At 59.3% G+C, this 28000-nt stretch overlaps 3 protein-coding genes across 17 annotated transcripts in view; 1 reads left to right on the forward strand and 2 right to left on the reverse strand.

The window, feature by feature from the left end:
- Positions 1-62: 62 nt before the first annotated feature.
- On the reverse strand, positions 63-13235 carry ZFP91 (ZFP91 zinc finger protein, atypical E3 ubiquitin ligase). 4 transcript variants are annotated; one of them, XM_064659845.1, is made up of 11 exons: positions 12874-13235; positions 12213-12238; positions 8050-8265; positions 7804-7840; positions 7278-7367; positions 6819-6941; positions 5265-5315; positions 4593-4671; positions 4296-4410; positions 3660-3759; positions 63-3316 (listed from the first exon to the last, which is right to left on the reverse strand). In XM_064659845.1, exons 1-11 carry the CDS (start codon positions 13218-13220, stop codon positions 2803-2805), a joined length of 1698 nt encoding a protein of 565 aa, XP_064515915.1. In that variant the 5' UTR covers positions 13221-13235; the 3' UTR covers positions 63-2802. The 4 variants fall into 4 exon arrangements, with proteins under 4 accessions (XP_064515915.1, XP_064515913.1, XP_064515912.1 ...); XM_064659843.1 differs by having other exon boundaries at positions 7278-7370; XM_064659842.1 differs by having other exon boundaries at positions 8050-8286.
- Positions 13236-15695: 2460 nt separating this feature from the next.
- LPXN (leupaxin) lies at positions 15696-19594 on the forward strand. Its single transcript, XM_064659756.1, has 9 exons — positions 15696-15852; positions 17585-17715; positions 17797-17852; positions 18110-18200; positions 18274-18417; positions 18502-18675; positions 18748-18829; positions 19013-19161; positions 19239-19594. Exons 1-9 carry the CDS (start codon positions 15696-15698, stop codon positions 19503-19505), a joined length of 1251 nt encoding a protein of 416 aa, XP_064515826.1. The 3' UTR covers positions 19506-19594.
- An 810-nt stretch (positions 19595-20404) lies between these two features.
- CTNND1 (catenin delta 1) overlaps positions 20405-28000 on the reverse strand; it is a 28799-nt gene continuing 21203 nt past the window's right edge. For 4 of the 12 annotated variants that reach the window (XM_064659794.1, XM_064659806.1, XM_064659796.1 and 1 more), the window contains 13 exons: positions 27813-27996; positions 27462-27579; positions 26894-27047; positions 26489-26506; positions 26159-26227; positions 24899-25026; positions 24347-24497; positions 24004-24196; positions 23782-23896; positions 23137-23224; positions 22737-22784; positions 22502-22599; positions 20405-22358 (listed from right to left, as the gene is read on the reverse strand). In XM_064659794.1, coding sequence (XP_064515864.1) covers positions 22251-22358; positions 22502-22599; positions 22737-22784; positions 23137-23224; positions 23782-23896; positions 24004-24196; positions 24347-24497; positions 24899-25026; positions 26159-26227; positions 26489-26506; positions 26894-27047; positions 27462-27579; positions 27813-27996 — 1472 coding nt within the window. In that variant the 3' untranslated portion in view covers positions 20405-22250. The remainder of the gene's footprint in view (positions 22359-22501; positions 22600-22736; positions 22785-23136; positions 23225-23781; positions 23897-24003; positions 24197-24346; positions 24498-24898; positions 25027-26158; positions 26228-26488; positions 26507-26893; positions 27048-27461; positions 27580-27812; positions 27997-28000) is intronic. The other 8 variants (XM_064659802.1, XM_064659801.1, XM_064659800.1 and 5 more) reach the window with 8 other exon arrangements.

The following is a 28000-nucleotide window of genomic DNA, read 5'->3' on the forward strand; positions in this document are numbered from 1 at the left end:
AAGGGCCCTGTGTCCCCTCCAACCCCTCCCCCAGGAGGAGAAAAAAAAAATAAATACAGGGGAAAAAAAAAATACAAAAAAGTTTATTGCAAACTACTACAATAATTTATTGAAGCAAACTGCATGCGAGTGAAGGAGAGACATCGAGGGGAGGAGGAGCTGCAGGAGGGCTGTGTCAGTTTTAGGGCTTCAAAGGGGCGTGGGAAGGGAGCTACACATCTCTCCTGCGTCAGGGGCGAGCAGGCTGTGGTTAGAGGACAGACAGACACCTGGCCAGGGCCAGAAAAAGAAAAGGGAGAGCTACGAGAGGTGTCATGGAAGGACGAGGCGGGGAGCGGCAGGATCAGGTGTCCCGGCCAGGAAGCAAAGGAGATGTTTGATTTTGCATCCCAGAAACGTGTCCGGTGGCAAAGTCTGCTCCGCTCGGGGCGGCTGCAGGACCAGGCCACCTCCCTCAGCTCCCAGCCAGGTGCCAAGCACTGAGTCAGAGGCAAGCAAGCCTTTGACCCAAAGGCATTTTAGTGCCATCCCTCGACCAGTAATCCCCGGGCTCTCCAACCTTAGTGTTCTGTGCAAGGCTCTGCCCGCCCCGCACCTCCCACGGGCACAGGGGCTGGCAGAGAAGCAGCTCCAGCTGGAAATCACAGTAACGTGATCCAGGCAAGAAACTGGATCATCCCAACCGAAGGAACTGGTTTAGTTCAAACACCACTGCACTGTCCCAGAGGACCCACCACCAGGTGTGCTGGGCCCTCACCCCGTGGCAGGCCCGGGAGCCAGGCTGCTGCCAGGGTGAGCACGTGGGATGCCCACGCCCAGGGCACAGGGCACCCGGCTGCTCCGCCACGATCCGCCCCGACGCCAGAAGTGTTTCGACTTGCTCTGACAAAGGTATCCGTGTAAGGAGGGAAGGGAGGGGGCAAACCGGGACAAACGGCCCAACAAAAGCCACCGTGTTTGGGCCACAGCTGGATTTCCAGGCAGCACAGGGGACAGAGTGGGTGTTCAGAGTCAGTTTCCTGTTAAGTTTCTGATTAAATTCCACGTTTTATTGCGGTTTCCTAGACCCCAGGTACCCGGTTTTGCCAAGCTGCTGTGTGCTACAGACTAACTCAGCTGATCTTGTGCTCGGACGAGACACTTCAGCTCTGCTCCCAACCACAGAAACCCAACCAAAAAAAAAAAACCAAGCAAACAAACAAAAAGCCAGGTTATTCTTCACCTCTTCCAAAACCACTACGAATTCAAGGCCACTGAATCTCCACACAAAGTCTCAGAGAAGAGCAAAAAAAAAAAAATCCAAGTCTCCATAGCAGACACCTCTTATCCTATGTAAACTTTTCCAAGGGCTCAGAGCTGCCCTAACTACACCAGCAGGCAACACCTGGCCTGCCACATTTCAGGGACAGCAGGGGTGTCTGTGCAGAAGAGAGAACCTTTGAGAACACGGCTACACAACACCCTCCCCCACAACGGGGGCAGGGAGAGAAGCTGACAGCCCCTTAGTCCCACGTCAATCTATTGCCTTGGATAAACAAGCCTGAGAAAACCATATCCAGTCCCTGCTCCTGTGCCTTTGTCTAGACCTGGAAAGGAGAGGCAGAGTCGGATGAGGAGCACCACATCCCCCCAGCAGCAAGCAGCTCACAACTGTCCCAGGCCACGAGAACAAGTCCCTGGCCAACAACATCCTTCCCCGAAAGGCTGCAGAGCATTTAATGCAAGGAGCTCACCCGGAGCCGGGAGGGAGGGAGACGACAGCCAGCTGTTCCATCACTCACCTCATCCTCCTGCTAACACGCTGCTGCAGAGACTCCCACTGCACACAGGGCTCTTCTCCAGGGGCTCTCCCTCCTCTACTCTGGAAAAGCTGCGAGACACATCTGACTCCAGAGCGCTGCCCAGCTGCTCTCCCAGCCGCTGTTACAATGGCACACCGTGCTCCCTGCACCGGAGCCTACTGGGAAACAGCCTGAACCCCTTCCACGCCCGCCCCCTAAGAACAGAACTAAAAAATACCGACCCTTTTTTAATCAATAAATAAGGAATCTTGTTACCACAACACAAAAACGAAGCATGTTCAAAGTGCAAATTACTGTCGTCAAACTGGGATGCTCCTCCTTGCCTCTCCCACGCAGGGCTCCTGTAGCCCCCGGGCCTCTCCGAGCAAACATGATCTACGAGCCAGGGCGTTCCCTCCACTTCCTGCCAGGGCTGGAGCAGGGGAGCGCGGCGGGTGGGAGCGGGACGTGCTCTGCTTCACAGCTCACCCTGCCGAGGGGCTAAAGTGCCAAACTCCCAGCCCCGGGAGGAAGGAGGACACTGCAAGGACCAGAGTGCAGCGGTGCATAGAAGTCGGGACCAGGGGCAGAGGGAGTCCTAAGAAACTTCTCCAGAGCACGTCCAACGCTTTTTTTTTTTTTTTTTTTTTTTTAGTTTGCCAGTGGGGCCACGTCAAGGAGCCAGAAAGGCATCTATCTGCTTTGGGGTAGAGCGAAGGGTTTCGGCAGTGCCCCCTCCCTTGGAGAAATCCGTCGCTCAGTCCAACTTGCTCTGGTAATGGCAGCACGTGCCCCTTTCCACAAAGGGGCCGTGGGAGAGAGAGAAGTGGTTGGGAGAAAGAGGATGTGCTGTGATCCGCGCTGGAGGGGAGCAGACCCTTCAGTTATTTACTAGTATTGTAAGTTTTGTTTAACTTTCCTCTCTTTCAGTAAGTGCCTCCTCTTTTTTTTTTCTTTTTTTTTTTTTTCCTTTTAAATACAGAGTCCCAACTGTCCCAGCACCCAGGTGCTCCCCCTGCCACTAGGGTCCACCAGTGGAGTCTGAATCTTCGATGAGCACCTCCGTGCTGGCTCCCAGGATCTCGGTGTTCATGACCAGCCCCTCCGGGTTCGCGCTGCTGCCGCTGCCCACGAAGAGTTTGCCGTCGGCCACCAGGCTCACGCGCTCCGCCCCGCCACAGTAGGGCTTTGGCATCCCCTCGGGGCTCAGCAGCAGGCAATCTGCTGGGGGGGCACTGCCCAGGGGGTCCGGGAGCAGCGGGAGGCCCTGGCCGTCGGTGGGCGGCGCGATGGCCTCGGGGTTGGTGCCCAGGATGTCGGTGCTGGTGATCAGGGCACCCGCGTTGGCAGCCAGCGCTTCGGCTATGAGCACTTCGGGGTGGCTCTTGGCTTTGTGGGCCACGACGCTGTCCTTCTTCTCGAACTTCTTGCCGCAAATGTTGCAGGAGAACTGGTAGAAGGAGTCGGCGTCGTGCTTCTTCATGTGCCAGTTGAGGGACGCCTTCTGCCGGCAGGTGAACCCGCAGATCTCACACCTGGGAGCGGAGAAGGGGGAGGTCACAACAAAGGGACGTCCCCACGCACTCGTGGGGACAGCAGCAGCAAGGAGGCAGCCCAGGGAAACAAGCAGGGGCCTTCTAATGTCACTGCAGCTCCAGCTAGGGCCTTATTTGCTGAGGGCTTACGATCCCAGCTCTGCCCCGAGGAGCAGGTGAGACAAGGGGCAGCTCAACACCGTGTGCGTTTAGAGAGCTGGGACACCAGCAACAGGCTCCAGCCCTGACTTCAGAGCTGCCCCTGCTCTGGGTGCAGCCCCAGAACGGGTGTGTCGGGGGTCCCTCGGGGCAGGAGGGGGAGGCACAGGCAGAGGGTACTCACTGCAAGGGCTTCTCTCCCGTGTGGATCATCCTGTGCACCGCCAGGTTGTGGGAGCTCTTGAACGCCCGGGCGCAGTACTCGCAGATGTAATCCCTTTGATCTGAAAGGCAACAGCAGTTGCAGCACTGCTCTCCCACAGACCTGCTCCCTTTCCCAGCTCCCACGTGGTGCAGGTAAAGCTGCCCAAGAAGGAGCAGAACTAGGAGTTCTGGGAGGCCAGCAGGTACAGCCAAAGAGAAGTCCCACAAGGCAGCACAGCAGCTGATCTGGAGAGGCCAGCCACGATTAAGACTCTTCTGAGAGCTACTTATCCACTCTGACCAACACTGAAGGACTGGCAAATTAGGATAAAGCAGACTTTATCTGTAGAGTCTTTATATGCAGATGTTCATTCCTCTACAGAACCCCTGAGTGATACTTGCCAGGAGGAGAATTAAAAGCCTCTATAGTCTTATTTCTTTCACTTCCTCAAAAGATGATAATCCAGAAGACAGTAATACCCTGCTGCTCCTGCAAATCTATGCCACCTGACTTGGCTTCACTCTCCCCAGAAATCCTAGAGGCTTTTCCTTTTTCCCCCCTCTCTGTTCACTGACCTGAGGAGGTGTTTTGTACCCATCTCCCACCGCCCTGTACCTGTGTGATGTTTGGCATGTCGCAGGAGCTGCTTCTGGAGCCGGAAGAGCCGACCACAGGAGGGGTGAGGACACACATATTTCTTCTTCAGCAGGTGCTGGTACTTTATGTGATGCTGAAAAGGAAGAGTGAAAGTTTGCAGAGTCCCTGAGAGAAGAGCTGAGACACAGCCATCCCAGCAAAAGCAGACACAGCATCAAGGAGGAGTGTCAGTGCAGTGGGGGCTTCACTGCCTGTTCCCAACAGCCCTTCCTTGCCCCCACATGTGCCATTCAGGATGGGGAAAGCTCCACCAACCTGCAGGTACCGGGGGTGAGCCAGGACCGTGCCACATCCTTCCATCTCACAGCGCACGTACTGGATCGGGGGCTTCTTCCTGGGAAGTCGGCAAGGAAAGGGGCAGAGTGGTTGGTTGCTTCTGTGACTGGGTGATTCTACAGATAAAGACTCTCTACATATTCGATACACAGAATCACATGAACTCCAGAACTCTGTTTCTGTGAGGGGCAGAGATTGGCTGATGCCCCTGATGCCACGGCAGCAGCACAACAAAGCACAGCTCAGTGAAACGAGAGCCAAGAATTACTGCTCCAATACTGTCAGGGCTGGGACAGAGCCTCTGCCCAAGTGCCACCTCCACTCCTGCCACTTACTTGGGGCTCTCCCTAGAGCTGGGAAAACCCCAGGAGACCCAGATTTCCCAGAACCTTATTGCTGGGCAATGCCAGGGTAGGGATCAACTGAGAAGTGGGGAGGGGGCTGGTTCAGCTGGAAGAAATCAAACCCACACCTACAGGGGGAAGGAAAAGAGGGGAGGGAAGACAAGGCACGCTATTTTTGGGGTTTATTCTCTTCAAGGCAGATTTCTGGACTGTGCAAGAGAGATGGCTTTGGGACAATCCCCATCTGTGTGCAGGACACAAGGGAAGCAAGTCTGCAGAACAGAACTGGGTGGAGGGGATCACTTACCTTCTCTTGGGCAGTCTTGGGCTCTTGTCATCTTTTCTCCTCCTTCCCCTCCTGTAACAGGGATACAGAAACAGAACTGAGAGAAGGTTCCTGACATTAGCAGTGGGCAGAGACTTTGAAGTTTACGCTGTATTGCCTCATTAACTGCAAGATCTAGAAAAAAAAACTGAGTGCAAGTTGGAAACAGATTCAGAGGAAGGAGAATTCTAGAGAAATAAACGCTTCATGTGGTTTGCTCTCTCAACCCTTCCCGTTTCCTAATGTATTTCTTATAAACGTGTAATGGTGCCAACATAGTCCAGAACCTGCAGTGCATCCTATTCCCTCTGCTCTGCTGGGGAACATTCCATACCATGGGAAAACACCAACCTGCATGATCAGGAAGAACGGGATTAATGATCCAGCAGCTATTTTACAGGCCTCTGACACCAGCTTATACACCTGTCAAGGCAAAAATCTAGACTCTGTCTGAGCAGACCTGTGCTTACATGCAAACTGCAGCCTCCTAAGCCACAGCTTGATCCCACTGCTGCAGAGGTACTTGGAGCAGATTGATGGAAGTATTTTCTGGACTCTACTGAGACATCTTTATTGATGGCAAGCCCATGCCAGGAACCTGCTGAACAGGCACTCAGCATTCAAGCCAAGCCCTCAGAAGAGGCACAGGTTTTATTACACACAAAAGCGGTGTCTGATCCAAACAACAAAACCTCAAGGCACAAAAAAGCCATCTCCAACAGACAGAAATGTTCTCAAAATACCAGCCTGCTCACTCCTCTCTGCTGTGAAGCAGCAGCAGCTTAGGAACAACAAGAGAAGCAGCACCAGCAGCGTGTGGCCCCACGAGGCAGGTCAGCAGAGGGAGCCCCAGCTGTTCCAACCTCTCAGAGAGGTACAAAAGCAGCTCCTTTTTCTTTTTTTTTCTCCCTCACACCATCCCAAAGAATGGCTTGGACAGATACATAAAGCAATCTCCCTCCTCTGACAAGAGGAAAGCTGCAATGCTGAGTCCCAGCGACAGCACACCCGGAGGTGTCGAGACTCTGGGGAGCAAAAGTTTCTTGGTTTACTCCTCCAAAGAGAGGGGGAACCTAAGTGGTTTTCCTGAGCTCTGGGATAGTCCCACATGTACAAAGAGGACGCTTACCACACACACACATCCAAGGTGTTCCTGTGTCTGCCCCACAACACACGGCAGGAACGCTGCCCTCTCACACTGGATTTCTGACACTGATCCACTTCAGGCATCACAACAAAACCCCTTGTAAGGGTGCCCTGAAGAGTTTCCCGCTGTGTGGTCACACCCACGGAGGCTGAATAACCACAGGATGAAGAAAAACCCCTCAACTTAAACTAAACCTAAGTCCCAACTCTGATTTTTCTAACACAGGCGAGACGTGAGGAAGCAGAACAAACAGTGCTGCCCCATCAGCTCTCAGGCCCAGAGGAGGAGGAGGAGGAGTGGGGGAACCAGCAACAAAACACTGCTGTACACTAGCAAGAATGCAAAATAAACAACACACACTGCCAGGTGTAACTGCACAGTTTACTCACTTCCTTGGAGGTTCTTCATCTTCCTGAAACTCATTCTCTTCTTTCACTTCCACTTTAATCTCTTTCTGCCTTTCTTTTTCCTCCTTCCCCTTGTTAGCTTTTCTCCTTTGCTTTGGTGCTTCCCTACAAAGACACAACCACGACATATTACTCCAATGCTCCTCCCGTTGCCTGCTTTCCACAAAGACTTGAGCAAAAACTGGATGGAAGCTCAGGCTTATTTCTCAAGTCCCACTTCTAAGCAGAAGCATGAACGAGGATTAAGGAAAAACCTGGCAGACAGCAAGGCTCTAAAGGCTTTAGTCTCTGAGAGAAGAACAGTCCTGGTTATTCTACTGTTTAGAACCATTCCCCCTGAGCAACCTGCTCAGGTGCTTTGGGGCATAGTAAGTTCATCCAGCTAAGATGTCCATTTTTTTTTTTGGTCTAAACCCCCAGTAAGTACAAAATCCAACATACTTCTCTAGGTGGGGCTTGTAGGTTTCATCTCTGGGATCATCTTTGAAGGGAACTTCTTCCTCACTGATGAGCATCTCCTCATCATCATCACTGCTGGGAGAAAAGGAGAAGAGAGGACTTTGGCAGCACCAGCTTAACCACTACTGCAGAGCACCCGTGCACCAGCCCCCAGGATGGGAAAGACACTACTCCACAGCACTTCCTCATCCAGCATGACTGGGGAAAGCCTGCACCGACCAAGGAGCACGATGGCAACCAAAACAGGCCAGGCAGAGCAGCGTCCTCTTCTCAACCCACCCACCTACGGCATCTGCTCCTACGGGAATAAAAGTGCAATGCCCAAATCCAATCTCACTGTCCATTCCCCCACAGTATCTCCTGAGCCCTGCAGCCCACGCTGCAAATGAGACAGAGCTGCTGCCTGTCCCACAGAACATCTCACACGGGCATTTGTTTCCAAACAACTCAGCCCCTTGTCGCGAGACACCGAGTCGGAAGAAACGCCGCAGAGTCAAGAGCGTCCTACCTGACTCCAGCTGGAGACTGATGCTCTTCTGTGACCTCTGAAAGGAAAAGTCACCATTAGGTTTCAGCGTGTGCTCGCTGCAGTGAGCTCATCTGTCTCACGACACCGCCGTCGCCATTCAGAGCCAGGAGTGCTGCTGGCAGAAGGCACCCGTGACCAAGCAGCACCGCGCCTGCACCAGCCACAGCCAGCTCCCTCCAGAGGCTCCCCACGCCTGCCTGGCCCCCAGCACTCAGTGCCACGTACCGTACTCCAGCTGGTCCGTGTTGGGCTCTGACTTGCAGACGAGCTGCAGGGAGCCGGTCTTGGATCTGGAGGCGCGGGAGTTCTCCGTGTCCCGCTGCCGGGCCGCCGTGGCCGACCTGCTGCTGCGCCAGCTCCGGCTGGGCCGGGCCGTGCCCACGGCAGAGCCATGGCTGAGGACGCTGGAAACCTCCTCCTCTTCCTTCTCTTCTTTGGGATCTGAAACAGCCGTTGCGACCCCTTTCATAACAATAAAAGAAGCCTAAACCCCACCGTTAAATCACACTCCTCGCGCCTCTCGCAGACATGGAGGGCAGGTCCTCTGGGCCCCCACTCCAAACTGTCCCAAGTAAAACCAACTGAAACTCTCTATGTAAAGGCAGCAGGAGTGTTTAAAACTGTCTGCTAATATTTGAAAGCAGCTTGTATTGCCCTCGGATAAAGGCCTGCAAGACGATGACTCGCTGGCTCTGAGCTCTACAAAAGAGACGCTCGTAAACCTCAGCGAGTGCTTTGGGAAAGGCCAGCTTCGTGTGAAAGGTCATGCTTGGAGAATCCCCCAAACACGGAATTGTACACCTGCTAATGACCCTGAGGAATCTGAGCTGGATGTTTCTGGTCCTGTGCAGAGCAAAAAGCATCACAGACACTGCTGCCCTGAGGCCTTTGCACTCCTTTTTAGCTCGTACAGGTGGTTTCCTTTTTAGCTGATGGCTGGTCTCCAAATATGTTTTGGCAAGATAACAGAACTGCCTGAAATGTCTATGTGAGCAAGTTAATCCCTTAAAAAGTAAAATTCCCAAGCACAGTTCACTCGATCTCAGTTTTTGGTGCTTGCTGTGACACTGGGCCCTTACAAATTCAAATGCCTTTAGAAACGTCACAAATCGTCACAGACTGGTTTGGGTGGGAAGGGACCTTAAAGCTCATCTCATTCCACCCCCTGCCACGGGCAGGGACACCTCCCACTATCCCAGGTTGCTCCAAGCCATGTCCAACGTGGCCTTGAACACTCCCAGGGATGGGGCAGCCACAGCTTCTCTGGATAACCTGTGCCAGGGCCTCCCCAGTAAAAACTGCTCTCCATCCCTGTTCTCAGCCCTGATGGTGAACATCTCAGGTTTTACCCAAAGGCACTTGAAACCAGTTTCTCCTTCCTACTTCCTCTGCTTCACCACCTCTGTCTAACAGATCCAGGGCATTTTTACATGCTGAGAACACCCAAGTGCCTCCAAGCCCCCATCGTTAGGAGATGCAGCAAACATTTTCTCTGCAGCAGAACTCAGGAGAGCAATACAGAGCTAATAGTTAAAAACCCTTTTAATTCTAGACTCCCCCAACATGGTCACTGGTCCCCATCCAAGGGTCAGAGCTGCACCAGGAAACTTGTGCCTGTCAAGGGTTCAGCTGCAGGAGCAGCTGCCATCAGCACTCACCAAGGCTTTGCCCAAAATCTGAGACTGCAAAAGGGAAGTCCCACATCTGTAATAATTTTTTTTTTCTCTTTCCCACACCTAAACTTCCTTTTCTCCTTCACAAAAGCAGATTTCTGATGAGTCCAGCCTGCCCCTCAAAAAACGACGACGACAACAAAATAATCCAACAACCAAACCAAACTAAAGGGGGAAAAAACAGCCCCTTGCCCAACACAAGTGCTCTACACACAACCCTGTTTGTACCATGCCATGGAGAAGGATGTGAGCTCTGCTGGAATCAGCCCCCAGCCCACGCTGTGCAAAAGGTTTGAGTTTGAGGTTTGAACCCCCTCTCTTTGGGTTTGAGAAGGGACTTCCAAGGAGGTGACACTCGGTGCACGTGGCACTGATCTCTTCTGTAAATAAAAGCTTCATGTGGCCCTTTCCACTCAACACTCCCTCTGGAACAGCAACACAGCCCATTTTCCCAGCTGCTTGGAAGATTTCCTTCCAGCTCCTAAAGGAGCAGCAGAGGGAAAATCTCAGAAAAACATGGATGGAGTCAGAAGCTGGTTTGGGTGTAAGATCGGATTGGAGAAGCAGGTTCTGTTCAACTGCCAACAAAGAGTCACAGAGAATTTTCAGTCCAGTGATGGAAGGACATTAAGTGTATCCATCAACCCTGTATTCCAGTAATTACAACCATTCAGGCCTAACTAAAATCAAAATTTATTTCCACGAGAACACAGAGCGCTGTGGGAAGTCGAATGTGAACTGTACCACACAGTGAATCCGTCTGTAAGCTGAGATTAAATGCTCTACTTATGCAACTAATATTTCTACAGACACACGTTGGGAAATCCTGCCACTCCATGACTAAGCAGATGACAGGGAATACTGTCAAGGTCCAAGAAGCCTGCCTCTGTACAGAGGGAAAATTCGGGAACACAGTTCCACTGTCACAGCATCCTGGATACCATCGACAGCACCCATCACCCCGAGCTTTCCTCACCAATATCAGCTGGAGATTTTCCCTCAAAACGTTATTCCAAACACCAGGCAACAACATCTGCTGAACAAACCCTGGCACAGCCTGTTTTCCATTCTTCCCATGGCTATGCAGGACCTGTCACCAGGTGCACCCCCTTTGTCCTCCCTGCCAAGGCTCAGTTCTGGCTGAGCTCAGGCCAACTGAAGATTCCAAACTGGAGTTAGTTTTTGGTAGTAAAGGCTAACAGTGTAACACAAATAATCACCATGAGAAATCAATTCCATGTCAGAACTCATGCCAGGGAACACCAGCACGAAATTCCAAGCCTTCACCAGAACCACTCAGCTCCCCATCCCAACTCCATCCAGGGTGAAAGGACAGATGGGATTTTGCCTTCCAGATTTACAAGGCACTCCTGGCTGCTAAAAATCCCTGTTGTGCAAGGAAAGCTGCTGTTTGCTCACACCTAGTCAGGCTCCTGCTAAAGGCTAAGGGGGGGAGCAGGAGGGTATCTCTTCTCCTGCACCATCTGCCCAAATTTTTTGCACGTCTTCCCCGCACAAGGCGCTCCAAGGGCTCCATCCAGTGAGCAGCCAGGACACAGAAGTGCAGCTTCCTCACTTCTAAAGACTTTAAAAAAAAAAAAAACAAAACAAACAAGCAACAACCCAAGCCCCACCAAGGCAGATTTCCTCCGGCCCAGAAGCTGTCAGCACTTCTCGGCGCCAATTTCCACGCAAACGTTCCATCCTTTTGGCTGCAAAATCTAACTGAGGGGGGGGAAAAAAGAGCCCCAGAAATTTAACAAACTCCTTTTCCACTCTCACGTTCAAGTGTGGCTGAAAAATCTCCGAGCCCAAGTTAAAGGCTAGTAGGTCCTGAGTGCAGAGAGCCCACAAACTCTGGAATTTCACACCAACAACTGCCATTTCCTAACACATCCTAGGAAACGGGGCAAAACCGGAGTGTTCTGCCTGTTTTCTACCACTACCATGCAAATATTTTAAGCTTTCCTACACGTTTCAGCAACTTTGCTTCGAGGGCAGCCTCTGAGACACAGCTGCCTGCAAACCAACCCGGACGGCTCCGGCAGGAAGGGGAATTCATTTGCACAGGTGTGTGACCTCCTTTCCTCACAGTTCCCATCACAATCCTCTGGTGCCAGATCAAAACCAACACCACACAAAGCCCTGTGCTTGGAGCTGTTTCAGGAGCTATCAGCAAAGCCCACAAACTTTTTTTTTTTTGGTTTTTGTTTTTCCAACAAGAAGCTGTTAAAGAGATGCGACAAAGTTTGCAGTTTGCACCGGAAAACAAAAATTCTGTTCCAGGTCTCAGCTCCCCATAGTTGAGGCTTTTGTGTTCAGACCCCTTAAGCCACTGTCTCCACAAATTCTGAAGAATTTTCTCCTTCACCCCTGAAGAAATGAGCGTAAAAAAATCCACAATCCACTAAGAGTTAGAAAAGAAAAATTGTAAATAGCTGAATACTGTCATTTCCACACGGCTCTGGAGGACCTACACCTGTACTCGTGATCTCCAGAACAGAAGAGAGCCCAGGATTTGCCTGCTGCTTGGGAATGCTGTGCAACAAGAGCTGTCAAACCACCAGGCACATCATCTGGCACCAAAACACTCTTTAAAAGGAAGATCTAAGACATATCTGGTTAATTCCAGGGGACAAGACAGACATCTGGCTCCAGGAGAGCCCAGACTTCCCGGATGGAAGAGACGGCAGGAGTGAGTAATTCAGCTCTTACCTTTACCAGCTGCTTTATCTGCACACCTGAAAAAAAACCACAAAACCAAGTATAAGAGCCAGATTCTGCGGCACAGGGGCAGAAACAAGGAACTACACGACACGCAGATGAGCTCCCCAGATTCCCACTGCCTCGCCCTGGGATCGCTGCTTTCACTCCCTCGTGCCAAGGTGGATTATTCCAGCGGCAGGGAGCTGAGGGGAACTCCAGGAACACCCAGCAGCAAAGGGCCAGCCCTGCCCACCGTAGTTACGCCCGAGCCAGGGGGATTTTGTGCTTGGGACAGGGCGGAGCAGCTGCACTCCCGAAGGCTCCACGCGTGCACGTGGCCGGGGTCCCGCTCCGCGCCGAAGGTGCAGGGGGTGCAACATCTTCCCCCGGGAACCTGGGTCCCACCACCCCCCTCCCCGAGAAGGACGGGCCCAAACCGCGCTGGCTCCGCGGGGCCCCGGGACAGCGGCCGCGGCTCCCGGGACGCGGCGCTTCCTGGGAAGGGACCGGCGGCACCGGAACAAAGGGGCGGCGGCGCGGGGCGTCCCGCGCCCGGAGGCGGCCCCGGGGCCCGGGCGCGATGCCGCCGGACCGCCCGCAGAGCCCCCCACGCCCGGCCCCGGCCGCGACCCCGGAGAGGTGCGGGCCCAGCGGCGCCGCAGGGACTCACCCGGCCCGGGGGCCCTTCCTGGCCGCGGGCGGCGTCTCGGCGGCGGGCTGCTCGGCGGCGGGCCGCGCCCCGGGGCTGCTCCGCCGGCGCCGGGGGTACTCGGCCTTACGGCGGCGGGACGCGGCGGCGGCGGCGGCTCCCCCCGCGGCCGAGGCGGCGGCGGCGGCGCGTCCGCGCTCCCGGCCGCCCCTCAGCACCCGGCTGCCGCCGGACTCCTCCCCCTGCTCGGCGGGCGGCGGTCGTCGGCGGCCCGAGGCGGGCGGCCTGTCAGCGGCGGGCGGTGGCGCCGGGGCGGGCGGCGGCGGCTCGGCGGCGGCGCCCCCCGGCTGCTCGGTGCCCGCCGGCATCGGGGCGGCGGCGGCGGCGGGGCCGGGGCGGCCGCGCTCCTCCCTCGGCGGGACGGGCCCGCCCCCGCCGCCCGCGCCCAATCAGCGCCCGCCGCCCGCCTTCACGCGCTGCCCCGGCGCGCCGCCGGCGCCCGCACCCGCCAATCGGCGGGCGGGACGCGAGGGACGGCCCCGCCCCTAACCCCGCGAGACCCGCCTCCCCCCCGCGCCCGCCGCGCTCCCGCCTTCCCCCGCCGCTCGCGCGCCGCCCCGGCCAATGGGCGGCCCGGCTGGGGCGGGGCCCCGCCCCCTACGGAGCGGCCGCGCGGCCAACCAGCGCGCGGCTTCCGCGCGCGCGCCCCGGCCGCCCCCCGCCCCCCGCGCAGGCGCCGCCGCGGCCGCCGCGCTCGCGCTCCCGCTCCCCCCCCGGGCCGGCCCCGCTCGGCGCCCACTCGAGCGCGGCCCCCGCCGCCCGCCGCCCCGGCTCGGCCCCCGGCCGACGCCCGGCCCCCGGCACCGCCGGGCTCCCTACCGCCGCCGCTGTGTGCGCCCCTCCGCCTGCCCCCGGGGGGCCCCCTTCGCCCCGCGGGCGAGGCCCGGCAGGGGGAAAGCCGTTCGCCGCCCCGGCCCCGCGCGGCCGCTCCGTGCGGCGGGGCTGCGGCGCCGCCCGCGGTGCCGGCGGGGCCTGGCGGCGGGGCCGCTTTTTGGCTGCCGCTTCTCCTTTAAGAAAAAAAAACCGCCCCGTCGGGCGGCGGGTGAAAGTCGGTGACAAAATGGCGGCCGGCGCAGGGGGGCGGGGCCCGGGCCGCGCGGCCCGCCCACTTCCGTCCCGGCGCGGCGCACGCGCGGGGCCTGCCGGGAGCTGTAGTTCCGCTTGGGGCGGGGGAGGCACCACCTCCCGGTGGCGCTGCACCTTCCCGGTTCACATTCCCGGTGCCCGTCACCTGCCCCGAACGGCCCCTGGGCAGCACCCCCGGGGCCGGCTCCGCGGCAGGACCCGGCCCTGCGTTCTGCAAAGCCTGTGTTCCTCCCCAAAGGAACCCCCTGATGCGGTTCTGCGTCCCGATCCCCGCTCTGTGCCCGGTGCCGGGAGCGGGGTCCCGGTCCAAGCAGCCTCAGTGTCCAGGTGTGCCCTGGGACCTGGAGCGATCCCTCGTGTGCGCCCTTGATCCCCCGGGCCGGGAGCCGCGCGTGGGGTTGGGCAGGGGGGTTGTGCCGTGGTTCCTCGGGAATGGGTGGCTTGGCCGACCTTACCCACATTTTACACATCTGACTCACACTCTAGGACAGGAGAACAAAGGGTGACGTTCCCAGGCCAGGAAATACAGCTTTCCCCCCAGTCCTTGAAAATATTGGCTAAACTGGCTGGATTTCTCTTCATTCCTCTACACGGGTCACCGGGGATCCCCATCCCTGATCTAAATCCCTGCTGCCGTGACCTTCGCACGCTGTCCCGGACGGCAGCGTGGCCGGTATCCCAGCCCGTTCCTGCTGTGCCAGAGCGAATGGCGAGGGAGCGACACCCCCTCGGGCTGCGGCTGGAAGAGCCGAGCAGGGGGAGCTGCCCTGGCTGGGCATGGGAAGCTCCTCCGCTTCCACGTCCACTGTTCATCCCAGGGGAAGGAAACCGGGAAGGAAACAGCGCCCCTCTGGAAAAGGCGCCCCATCGCGGCAGCAGAGCGAGGTGCTCCTCATCCTCTCTCCGGAGGCGGCAAAAATCACCGGGGTTCAAAGAGCCCTAGGCGTTTAGCTGGTAAATCCTGTTTGCTGAACCGGTTCCCACCAGGGAAGAGGGCTCCGGCCGCCCCGCGCTTCCTTCTGCTCCCAGGTTTCGAGTCCTGAGCTCTGTTTCGTGTTCCTAGAAGACAAAGGTGTGTCCAGCTCTCCCTTCCTCGGTTCCTCTAATAAACCACCTCACCGTGGAGTGCCTATTCCTCTGAGCAAGACACCGAGCCCAGGGAAGGGGGGGCAACCTGTGAAAGTTAAAGCAAAGCTCAGGGTACTTGCACGGGGATTCCTCCTGTCCCTGCCAGACCCAGGCAAGAGGCTCAGCACAAACCTTCCCCACAGCTGCCGACCTGGGCCGGGTCTTGCTTTCTGTCAGCCCCATACCAACCTGCTCTTGTCATTGTCACGACTGATTTCCCCTCTGCGGGCAAGGCTGGGGTTGCTTAATTCTGGTTGAGCCGCTGCAGGGGGGCAGAGCTCTGGCCAGGGAGCAGCTCAGGCTTTTGCCTCCGAGGGGCTTGTAAGGGGCAGTTTCATAAAGAGGAGTTCCAGCGCCGGCTCCTCGTGTGCCCTCGGGCTCACAAGTCCCCAGCGGGGAGAGTAAATCACTGAGAAGGCTAAAAATAGCCCCAAACGTTCCGCAGGCAGGAAGGTTCTGGTGTGTGCAGGGGAGGGAAGCGCCTGACGCAAGGCTGAGCGATACCAGCAGTGCCCCGGCTTGTCTCTGGGTGGCTCTCAGGATTCCTGCCCCGAAACACGTCCCGGTGAATGTCCCGCGGGGCTTTCCCCGAGGTGCCGCCGGGCTGGATGGCGCTGCTGCGGGCAGGGAACAAAAGCGCCGTCACCGACGCGGTAATTAACGCGTCAGTAATTCAGCGAACCCCGCCGAGGCAGCTCGAGGGGCTCGAGCCCGGCCCAGCTGAGGGTGCAGGCGGGCTCGGCAGAGCCTGGGAGCGGGGCCGTGGTGGTGTCAGCCCGGCCCGTGGGAGCGGCCGTGCCTCGGCGGCCCCGGATGCTGCGGTTCCCCGCTCACACGGGGGTCGTGGCCCCGCCGAGAGGACGCGCTTGGCCACACAGCCTTTGCTCCCGAGGTTTTTCTGGCACCCTTGAACACCCGGGGAGATGGACTAAGGAGGCGCCAGGCCAGGGCACGGTGAAGCTTTGCTGGTAACCAAGGGGCCGGAGGTGTTATCCATCACCTACAGGGCGGTGCCTCCTCCAAACACCCAAACAAGAGCCCAAAGGACACACCAAGCCACGTGCACATCCCCTGCACCCACCTCTGGCATTAAACCCCCCCCAGCCACGCTGGGGGGGCAGGGGCACTGAGAGGGGACGACAGACCAGCCCCCCAGGTTATGAACCAGTCCCTTGGAGCTGTTCCCACATCCACTGGCCACTCCCAGGGGATTTCTCTGCCCAAAGGGCATTTGCTCTTACCTGGAAATCCAAGATGAGGCTCCAGTAGCATTCCCCAAAAGGCACTGCTCTGTCACACCGTCACAGGGATGCCATCCCTCGGCACATGTGGCTTCTGGAAAAGGCCTGGCTCTGCAGGACACCCGCGCTCCGGCTCCCAGAGCATCCCAGTTTACACCCAGAGCTCCTCGGACAACTTGCTGGCCAGTTTCTTCCCTCTGCAGCCCCAGCCCGGGGCTGTTTGTGGCCCCCCGTGCCCCAGCTCTGCCCCATCACACGTGGTGTGAGGCGCAGAGCCCACAAAGGGAAACCCTGAGCGACACAACCCGGCGCGGGGGGCGGAGGCGGCACCGGAACCGAGCGTCTGCACGGCCCCGAGTGCCAGCTCACCTCCCTGCGGGTGCTGCCCCGGCCCACAGGACCCCCTGCCAGGGCAGGATGGAGGATTTGGGTAAGCTGGGCCGCTCCAGAGGCGATCCTGCAGCCAGGCTTGGCGTGGGGCCGTGCCTGCAGCGCCTGGGGGGAGCCCTGTCCTTCCTCTCCCCCAGGGGCAGGCGGGGATGCTCTAAGGGGGCAGCAACGGGGGCAGCAATGGGGCCACGCTCCCTGCAGTGCCTCCCCCATCCCAGGGGGCTGATGGGGTGGTCGGGCAAGAGCTTGGCCAAAAACGGAGCGAGCTTGAGAGCAGGAAATGGGCCGTGGCAGCGCTGCAATCCCGGGACTGCAGCACAACTTCTGGGGGTGCTGGGAGCCGGCCCTGGCCTGGGGTGGGGAAGCAGCTGTGCCATGGTGGGGAGGGAGGGGCATTCCCCATTTCCTGCTGTGAGGGGTGGCCAAGGTGGTGAGACAGAATTGGGAAGAATGAGCTCTCGGCTCTTCCTGGGGGAAGCAGCGCTCTGGAACCCACCAAGGCTGAGCCCTCCCCTTCCAGGGCTCGTGCTGGATGAAATGAAGGGCTGGCGGATGTTCCTTGGCAGGCCAGGGGTGGTGTGCAGGGGCAGGACCCTTTGCCAGCGGTGCCCACACTCCAGGAAGGCTGCAGGAAGTGGCAGGCACATCCTGCACCGAGGATGGGGATCTGGGTGCCCTCAGGGCACTGGCACCTGCCCGGCAGAGCCTGCTGGGATGCTCCTTTTGCTCCTGGGATTTTGGAAGTCATATAAGACCTCCCAAGGGGGTGGCAGCAGGGTGAGCAGCCAGTGGCTGTGGTGCCTGAGGGAGGGGGTCTCTCTGTGCAGATGCTTTGCTGGCAGAACTGGAGCAGAGCTCCCTCCAGGCCTCCAAGGACCCTGTGTGGCAGGGACCGAGCTCCTGCCAGGATCCACCTGCCCCCCGTGGCTCTGAGCCTCCTGCCTCGGCAGCCCCAAAGGTACAGAGGCCTCAGCACAGACCCCCTCAGCTCGTGATGGAGCTGCCAGGGGAGCTTGGCTGCAAGGGTTTGTCCTCCCAGGTGCAGCTGCTGCCTCAGGCTCAGTCTCTGGGAAAGGATTTGGAGACAGTGTACAGGTAAAAATGGCCATGGGAGGGCAAAGCCATCTGGGGGTGCCCACTCATTGCTGGGATGTGCCACCTGGGGTCACCTCAATGCCCAAAAAACAGGTCTTTCTGCGAGCTGGGGCAGGTTGTACCCTGCATCCCTGCTGGGGTGAGGGCTGGGATACATGTTCCCTGCAGTGGGAAAGGGCTGTGTTGGTGGGGCTGGAGGGGTCTCAGTCCTAGAAAAAGTGGAAACCTCATCACCGCCCCCCCTGTGCCGTGTCCAGCAGCCCCACCCCGGTCCCACAGCCCCCACCCACGGCAGCCGCCCAGCAGCTGGATGAGCTCCTGGCCGACCTGGGCCACATGCAGAGCAAGGTGAGCTTGGCCCTGGGGAAAGCGGGTTGGGGCCTGACCTTCACCCAGCCCTCACCGTCCTGCTCCCCGGCAGCTGTCTGGGCAGGGAGGCAGAGTGCCCGCAGAGCCCTCTCTGGACAACATGCTGGGCAGCCTGACCCGGGACCTGCAGGAGCTGGGCATCACAGCCGCCCCCGCGGGGGTCTGCGCCGGCTGCCGCAAGCCCATCGCCGGCAAGGTGAGCCCCCCGCCGCCGTCCTGGCATCCCCTCCCCTCAGCATCCCCCCGGAGCCGCCCTCAGCCTCCTCCTGCCTCCTCACAGGTGCTCACAGCCCTGGGCAAAACCTGGCACCCCGAGCACTTCACCTGTGCCCGCTGCGGGCAGGGGCTGGACAGCCAGCCCTTCTTCGAGCAGGGCGGGCGGGCGTTCTGCGAGGAGGACTATCACCAGGCCTTCTCCCCCCGCTGCGCCTACTGTGCCGGCACCATCCGCGAGGTAAATCCCCCCCTGTGCTCCCACACCACCCCCCCGTCACCACCGGCCGCCTCACCTCACCTGTTCCTGCAGAAAGTCCTCACGGCCTTGGACCAGACCTGGCACCCCGAGCATTTCTTCTGCGCCCACTGCGGGAAGGTCTTCGGGGACGAGGGTATGTCCCAGGGGACGGGCGTGGCAGGCCTGCCCCCACCCCAGGTAGCCCCTGCCCTCGCACCTACCGCCCCATCTGACATCCCTCCACAGTCTTTCCCTTGCCTCCTACCCCGGGCAAGCCCACATCCATGCCCTCTGCCCACCCCCCCGGTGGGTGCCCATCCCGATCCCCTCTCCGCAGGGTTCCTGGAGCGGAACGGGAAGCCCTACTGCCGCCAGGACTTCCTGGCCATGTTCGCCCCCAAATGCCAGGGCTGCGAGCGCCCGGTCACGGACAATTACCTGTCGGCCCTGCAGGGCGTGTGGCACCCCGAGTGCTTCGTGTGCACGGTGAGTGTGGGCGGCGGGGTGGCCCTGCCCGGCGTCCCTGAGGCCGTGCCAGCCTTTCCGGGTCTCCTTCCCCCCAGGAATGCCTGAGCGGCTTCTCCGGCGGCTCCTTCTTCGAGCTGGAGGGTCGGCCCTACTGCGAGCTGCACTTCCACCGGCGGCAGGGCACCATCTGCCAGGGCTGCGGCCGCCCCGTCGCCGGGCGCTGCATCACGGCCGCGGGGCGCAAGTACCACCCCGAGCACTTCGTCTGCACCTACTGCCTGGGCCGGCTGCAGAAAGGCACCTTCCGCGAGTGGGGAGACAAGATGTACTGCCAGGCCTGCCACGACAAGCTCTTCCTCTGAGCCCCCCAGCCTGGGTGCCTCCAAACTCCTCCTCTGACCCACAGCCTGCATGTCCCCAAACTCCTCCTCTGACTCCCAGCCTGGGTCCCCCCAAATTCCTCCTCTGACCCTCAGCCTGCGTGTCCCCAAACAAAATCCTCCTCTGATCCCCAGCTTGGTGTCTCCAAACTCGTCCTCTGACCCCCAGCCTGGGTGCCCCTTTAACAAACTCCTCTGATCCCCAGCCTGGGTGCCCCTTTAACAAACTCCTCTGATCCCCAGCCTGACTGCTCCCGAACTCCTCCTCTGACCCCCAGCCTGGTGTTCCCAAACTCTTCCTCTGACTCCCAGCCTGGGTGCCCCCAAACTCCTCCTCTGACCCCCAGCCTGGGTGCCCCCAAAAAAGCTCTTCCTCTGACCCCCCAGCCTGGGTGTCTCCAAACTCCTTCTCTGAACCCCAGCCTGTGTGCCCCCAAACAAACTCCTCCTCTGACCCCCAGCCTGCATGTCCCCAGCACGGTCTCCAAAGGTCTCCAACTTACCCCTGCTGAGCCCAACATGCCTCCTTTTGTCCCACCCAGCCCACTGTCCCAGCCTTGCTGGTGCCAGGCATCCCAGGCACCATTCCTTGCCTGCATTCCTGCAAGACATTCCTGGCATTGTCCCTGCCAAGCCACACATCCTGGGCATTGCCCCCTGGACCTGAAGCAATAAAACACCCCGTCCTGCCTTTGCTCTGCTCACTGGTGGCTTTGGGGACAAAGGTGCAAGGCAGGGTGGGAGGGCTGGGAAGTGTCACCCTCAGACAAGAAAGGGTTTGTCACACAACGACACCTTTGGGAGTCCTGGAAAAGGCCCTTGTTCCCAACAGCAAAGCCAGAAACACCCAAGAGTGCAGCCAGGGGGGGCAGGCACACCGACACACTTTAAAAACTTTATTTATATAAAAAAATCATTTTGTTTTCAAAGCGTTACAAGAGTGTGCACAGGAATCAGACAAGGAACGGCTTGGTGCTTCCCCCTCCTCCCCTCCTCAGCCCCCCTCCCCAGCAGGGCCGAGGGGGAGAGGAGGGGGATGCTGTCTTTTTGGTTCATTTAGAATTAAAAATTAAAAAAGGAATTAGTGTTTTACATATTTAAAGGAAAAGAGAAGAGTTAGACCCCAGAACAAAACCCAACCGAGCTGAGGTGGGGCTGGAAGCAGGGAGGGCCCAGCTGGTGCTGGGGGGGGGGGGATTTGGGGCAGGAGCAAGGCACCAGCTCTGCCCCTGCCACCTCCCCACACCCCTCCCGGGGGGAGCCCCGGGCTGGGAGGGCTCCTGCTCCAGTTTGCAGCCTCCTACAGAGACTTCCAGTTGCACAGGGAGCAGCAGGGCCCCCCAGAAGATCACAGCACGTCAATGTGCCCCAGCACCACAGCCAAGAGGAGGAGGAGGAGCACATCCCAGCTCCCGTGGCAGCCCAGGCTCCCCAGGCCTGGATGGCAATGCCCTGAACCCTCTCAGCGAGGGCAGGGGGGGTGGGTTCCCCCCAGAAACAGGCTCCCAGCCCCACTGCAGCCAGGGAAGGCTCCCGGTGGGGAAGGGAGGAGTTCAAGCCCTGCTGGAAGCCCAGGGAACTCCCCTTCCCCAGGGAAGCAGCCGGACAGTACGATTCAAACAGCTATTTCACAGTGGCAAAAGAAAGGCACGTGTCAAGAGAAAGTCGGGGGGGGCAGCGCCGTGGGGGTCCCGGCTCCAGCCGCCCGGCACGGCGCGCCCCAAGCCCTCTCCCCAAAATCCTACTGCGTCTCCTCCCTCCACAGGGACCCTTCACACCTCCACCCTGGGAGGCCCGTCCCTCGCCCCAGCACTGACCCTCTTCCCCACATAAGGATCCTCCTCACACAGGCACCGGGTGGGAGCCGGGGCTCCCCCATCCAGACCCCTCCGCAGGATCCAGAGCCACATCCCCCTTCCCACGCCCCCCGAAGCCTCGTCTAGAGCAAAGCAAGAGAAGTTATTGCTGGCTGCTGGCTGTCCTTCCTCTCGCCCTCCCCACCCACGGCTCCAGCCCCTGGACCCCGGTCCTGCAGCCCCCAGGGAGGAGGGATGTCTGTGCTGTCCCTGGCTGAAGAGTGATCCCGCACGAAAAAAAATACATCCTATAGGCAACGAAACCAAACCAAAAACAAGGCGGTGGCGAGTGAGGTCCCAGTCCCAGTCCCTGCGGGCACCTTGCAGCAGGGGGAAGGCGTGGGAGAGAAGGCAGCTCCTGGTCAAGGCAGAGATCCGAGTCCTTGTGCAGCATCCACGCCGGCTGATCCGGCAGAGTCAGGCAGGAAGAGGTTTTACCCCTCGGGAGGAAGGAGGTGGTGGTGGAGGACGGGAGGAGGAGCTCTCAGTCGTGGTGTCCCGGGACGGGGAGGTGCAGAGGCCCAGAGGAGGCCGAGTGGCCCCCGGGGAGCCGGCCCAGGCATGGTTTGGCTGGATGGTTGGCACAAGGAGTCCAGCAAAAATTCCAACAGTAAGACAAGGTAAAAGTCGGTCCATTCCACCATGAAGAGTTATATATTTATATATATAATATATTATCAACCCAAACGGAGCGGAGGTGGGCAGGCCAGCTAGATCTTCTGCTGTGGAGAGAGAGAGGGAGAGGCGTTAGCAGGGCTGGGGCGGGAGCGAGAGCGGCGGAGGCGGCACCACGGCAGCAGAGATCGATCAACGGGAGCAGGATTTGGCTGGCCAAGCACCCCTAACAGCACAGCAGGATCTGTCACCACTGTCAGATTGGGCAGGACACCGCGGGACATACCGACACGGGGGAAAGCACAGCAGCTTCTTCCTCCGCCTCCTCTACCTCAGGCTGCGGCTCCTGCCCCTCCTCCTCCTGCTGCAGACACACGGGGTTAGTAGGGGCGAGGGGGTGGGGGGGGGTGTGTTAGTTGTGGGAGCCCAGCTCTCCCCTCCTCCTGCCAGCCAGGACAGTGATGTGGCATCTCCTGCTCCCCTCCCTGGTCAGGGACAGCTGCTCACCATCAGCGGCGCCGCCTTCACCGGCTCCATCTCTCCCAGGTCACCGGATCGCTCCAGCGTCCTGCTGTGGTCCCTCTCGTTGAGTGTGGAATAGTTGTCTGGAGTAGGAGAGGGGACAGTCAGCTGTGTCGCCTCCAGGGAGGGCTGCCCCATCCCCACAGGAGATGTGAGCTCTGCCCCCCTTCCCTGCACACTGAGGGGGCGAGAGGCCCCCCCATTCCAGTCCCTCTCCTACCTGGTCCCATGTTGCTCATCTGGATCTCCTCCCGGGAGGATTTCTTATCTACAAGCACGGGAGAGCAGGTCAGGGACAGTCCCTGAGCCGTGGAGGAACTGCCACCTGCCCCAGCTGGGGGAGCCCAGGCCCAGCTGCAGCCACAGCTCTGTGACCCGAGGACGCTACAGGCCCTACCAGTGACAACCCCAAGGAGCCACCTAAAGCCCAAACTGAGGGCCCCGATGGCCAGGAAAGCCAGCTACGGCCCAAACTGATGGTGATGGCCCTGTGTGAGCAGCTGTGGGTGCCAGGGAAGCCCGGGCTGAAGGGCAGGGAGGGGACAAAGGCCAGCTGCCCTGGGTACCCACACGGTGTGGGGGGATGATGGTGGGCACAGGTGCTGAAGGCAGGCACTTACCTGTTTTTTGGTTCCTGTCGATGAGAGGCAAGGTGCTGTCATCAAATGAGTTGCCTCCCTGGGTCCGAGAGGCATTGCTCAGGTTCACCTGTAGCAACAGACAGTGACCAGTCACACCCTGGGTCCGGATGTTCCTTCCCCATTGGCACATCCCACCCCTCCAGCGCCGGGATGGACCCAGGAGCCCTCCCACAACCCTTGAGCAAGGGGCTCAAAGTAACCAAAGGGTGCTCGAGCCCCCACCACATCCCCATTAGAGCAAGGGGGCCCTGCCTGGACTGGGGCAGTGCCCAGTGCTCCAGGAAAATGAGTAGTCCCTGTTTTTGGGAAAGAAACTGAGCCCAGGAGAACCTTGTTCTTCAGCACTGCCACGGCAGAGTTTAGGGTGACAAAACTCCTGCCTGTGGAGCCACACGCTGGTGTGGGACACGGGGTGTGACACTTCAGAGTGTCCTTAGCAGAGCCTTCCTGCTGGCCATCAGCTGAGGAGCAGGGACATTCCCGCACAGGGGACACCTCTGCGGGTGCCCAGTCCCACCAGCAAGGCCAAGGGCTGCAAACCGGTCCTGCTGAGCTCCAGGAACACCTTCCTCCCTGCTGCAGGACCCCACCGACTACCCCAGCCACCACAGGGCATCCCCACACCTGGAAATCTGACTTCTTCCAGCCTTCCTTCTCGAGGGGCTTCCGCAGCTCCTTGTAGCCCCAGACTGTCTGCAAGACGAGGGCGGCTGCTCGGACTTCTCTCTCTGAGCGGTTCCTAGGAAGAGGGGAAGGAAGAGACATTTAGAAACGGTCACAGCCCGGGGGAGGCTGCTGGAGAAGGCCCTCTCCACCCCTTGGCATCACCCTTTGAGCAGCACCTACCCGGATTTGTTGATCAGCACCAGCTTCTCAATCCCCTGCGTTTCCCGCAGCTTCTTGGCGGCCTCGAGGTTGTCCACGATCACTTCGTTGATGGTGTTGAGGATGGACACCACCGTGTCCTCAGAGAGGTTTTTGGCAGGGGTCTGCTGGCCTCCAGGCAGGTTCTTCACCAGGTTGGGGATGGCGTGCTTGCCTGGGAAGGGGAAAGAGCCGGGCATGAGCAAGAAAGAACAGGACTGCTGGGAAAACCAGCGCGGAAGGTGACGGGCGGCCCATTTGCTCTCGAGAGGAGCAGCAGGATGCTCCTGCCCGGCCCGGGGTGGGTGTGCAGAGCCGTGCTCACCGATCAGCTCCTTGTTCCGCAGGTCCACGGCCAGGTTGCGCAGGGCGCCGGACGCCGCCTTCACCACGCGCTCGCTGTCGTGGCTCAGCAGGTCGGCGATGGCAGAGAGCCCCTTCTCCTGGCGCAGCGCCGAGCGGATGTACCGGCCGTACTGCGGGGCAGGGACAGCACCCCCGTGTCACCCGGGGCTGGGTACCAACCCTGGCAGCCCCCCTCACCGCGGGCACCAGGGGCCTGCTGCACCCACAGAGCCCGCTCCCACCCCAGGGCCCCCCCACGGGACAGGCCAGGCTTCCCAGAGGGTCTCTGCCTACACACCGAGGTAAGGCAGGTTATTATCTTCATCCCCTGCCCCCAGGAGGGCACAGAGCCCTTCGCAGCACGGGGGACCCCGTGCACACCTGGGCTGTGCCGTGGGATGGTGGCTCCTGGGGCCACGCAGGAAGGGAACAGCCCGGAATGGCATCCACGGTCCCACTGCCCCCACCACGGGCGGTATTCCCGGCTCCCCGGGCCCCTTCCCTGGACACAGCCAGCTCCAGGGGCACTCACCGTCCAGCTGCCAGCACACAGGTTCTGGATGGCTCCCGCCGAAGCCTCCAGGATGGCCGGAGTCTTGCTCTCCTTCAGGAGGGAGATGTATATCCTCACCACTTCTGGCTGGAAGAGGAGCTCGTAGCCTGCCAGGAGGACACGGGTGGGAAGCGCTTACCCCAGGGATCCACCAGCACCTGACTCATCCAGGGGAGCACTGCTGGCCAGAGGAGGCTGGAAGCTTCTACCCAGGCTCCCTGGAGGCAGGATACCTGGCACAGAGGGGCTGCCCCAGGGTACCAGATCTGGGATCAGGGATGCCACACCTGCCACCCACGGCACCCAACACACCACTGCAGCTCCAGAGGGAGAAACTTGGGAAACACCCCAAGCTGTGCCCACCAGCACCCCTCACCCTCAGGGAGCGAGGGCCCAGGCCCCCAGCACACAGGCAGGGTCAGGCCTTCAAGCATCAACTCTTTTCCATGGCAACATGCCCAGAAGTGACTTGTAAAGCAGCACTAAGGCTGCAGTTCGTAGGTGCAAGGCCGGGTTTTCCATCTTGTCCTCCCCTGCCTTGAGGGATGGCCCCAAAGTCAGAGCAGGTACCTCCTCAGGCTTCCACCAGAGATGGGAGCTGACTCTTCCCACGGCTCAGGTCAGCCTAAGGAGCCACCACCACCATGTATTTGAGCTGCTCACAAGCTCAGGCCTGCCCTAAGTTTCCTTTGGTTCCTCTGGCTCAAATCTTTGTAGCCCCAGGAGCACTGGGGTCCTCCTGGGAACCACAGGGTGCTTTGGGGGCAGGAGGAGCTGAACTCAAGCCCTGGGCTAGTGCTCACTGCTTGGCCTGTGATTCACTGGCAGCAGGATGCTTGTCCCCAGAGGTTTTTGGTGGAACGACCCTTCCTCACGCTCATGCTGGAGAACACTAAAGGCAGAGATTTTGGCTTTAAATCCTGCCTGCTCTTCATGCCCAGGAGAGAAGAGCGGGCAAGAGGGCCACTGTGCTGGAAGTCTGAGACCATCACAGAGGGCTGTGTCACTCTGCTGTCCCTCAGCCCCTGGGGCAATAGTTCCCTCTGAAGCCTGTCCTGAGCCAGCACTGACCTCCTCTATGCACGAGCATCCTCCCAACTGCTGGCAGAGCTCGTAGTTTTAACAAGCCTTTGGGCAGCCAGGAACATTCCTGCTCCAAGACCAACCTCTGCCCATTGGAGAGGCTCGCTGGGGGAAGAGCTGCCCTAACACCCAAGGCAAATCATCCAAGGAACACACCTTTGGCTGGAGTTGTTCTTTTGGGAAAATCCACTGTGTCGGCACCAGGGTCTTCTGGGAGCTTTTTACCTTCAAAAAGGGCAAGTGGAGAGGCGTGAGATTCCTCCTCTCCCCACCCACCTCAGCCCACCAGCTCTTTGCCACTTGCAGGAACAAGCCCAGAGGCTGAAGCCAAGCGACCAGCACGTCCCAGGAGGGGGCACTGGGGGCATTAGCCACACTGCAGGCAGAATGTGCCCAGCAGGGGAGGGGGGGGGACACACACAAAGAGAGCTGGAGAAAGCACCCAATCAACCATGGAAAAAAAAGTAAAACCAAGAGCGCACTCACCTCTGGAGAACCACTCGTCTATTGGTGAGGCGGAGAGAAGGACAGGAGAGGGGGGAGGCAGGAGGAGAGAGGTGCCGACAGCGTCATGGGGCAGATCATTTGGCAAGAAAGCGAAGGGAAGGGGAAGGGGCAACACAGGAGAAAAGGGAAGGCGTGGAGTTAGTGGACACGTAGCCATCACCATCCCACCACCAGAGACACCCAGCACAGCCTGTGCCAAACGCTTCGGGCGAGCCAAGCAGCAGCTCCCAGAGCCAGGGACCACTGTGCCCCCGGAGAAAGCTGCAGTTCAGGCTCCATGTGAGATGCCCAAGTAGGAGCACAGAGACCCCAGGCCACCCTCCAGACGCGCTGCAGCAGGGCTGTCCCCATCCCTTCCCTCCCTGCCGCTGCTGGCCCACAAACCTTTGCCCTTCTTGGCACCGAAGCAGCTGGCGGCGTGGGGCCCGGCGTTGTTGGCAGGGACCAGGGGAGTCTCCTGGTAGCGCTCGGCATGGGGGATCTCCCGGTGCACTTGGTAGGACAAGTTTCTCAGCAGGCACACACAGTTCTCCACCAGCTGGGGAGAGAACCAGAGTGTCTGACTGGGAGCAGCACCCCAAGTCTCCGAGTGAGGGCTCAGCACCCGGCACCCGGGAGGATGTGCAGCTTCATATCCTAGACGGATGAAGCATGCCCCACCCCAAAGCTGGCACGACCAGTGCTGCAGCCACGAGCTCGTACCCTGCGGGCCAAAAACCTCCCTGCCATAAGCATGAAAGGGCCAAGGAAAATTCAAGCCAGCATCTCATCCAGGTAGATCAAAGAGCCCTGAGCCAGGGGACAGCGGTTTGGGGGTGAGGGACAAGCAGACCCCTGCTGGGGGGCCAACATTCCTATCCCAAACTGCAGGGTGAGTGCCAGACTGGTCCAACAGCGCCAGGTACACCCCACACAGGCTCTCCCTTCCCCGACACCAGCCCCACCGTGGTACCTTGCTGTCCGAGTCCTTCTGGCCGATCTCGGACTGCACGATGTAGATCAGGGCGTCCACCAGCCCGTCACATTCCCGCAGCTTCCGACGGGCCTCGCTCCGCTCCGAGCTCACGTTCCTGGCAGGCAGGAGAGAAACGTCATGGCAGGGGCAGCTGAGGGCAGGCGAGGGGCAGCCCGCACCCCACAGAGCTCAAGAGAGAAAAAGGCTCTTGTAGCTCCCCTCAGTGAGGGAAACTGCTCCGAAATCAAGGTCTGCATCACCAGCAGCTGTCTCCACAGAGCTCCAAGAGCTCTGGCAGTCCCAGGAACAGCCAGGAAGGAGCGTTGCAGCCCAGGGGTTCTCCCGTACCTAAGGCAGCCGGCGGTGTTGGTGAGCACCGACTCCCACTCGATGTGGCGGGGTTTGGAGTCCTCGTTGGGCTCCCGCTCCCAGCCGGAGCGGGGGATGACCACCTCATCGGTCAGGGCGTGTAGCGCGTGATCCACGATGGCCATCTTGATGGAGTCGTGCGAGGACAGGTTCCACAGCGTCCCTGC

The sequence above is a fragment of the Pseudopipra pipra genome, chromosome 6, assembly GCF_036250125.1.
Source record: "Pseudopipra pipra isolate bDixPip1 chromosome 6, bDixPip1.hap1, whole genome shotgun sequence".
NCBI lineage: Eukaryota > Metazoa > Chordata > Aves > Passeriformes > Pipridae > Pseudopipra > Pseudopipra pipra.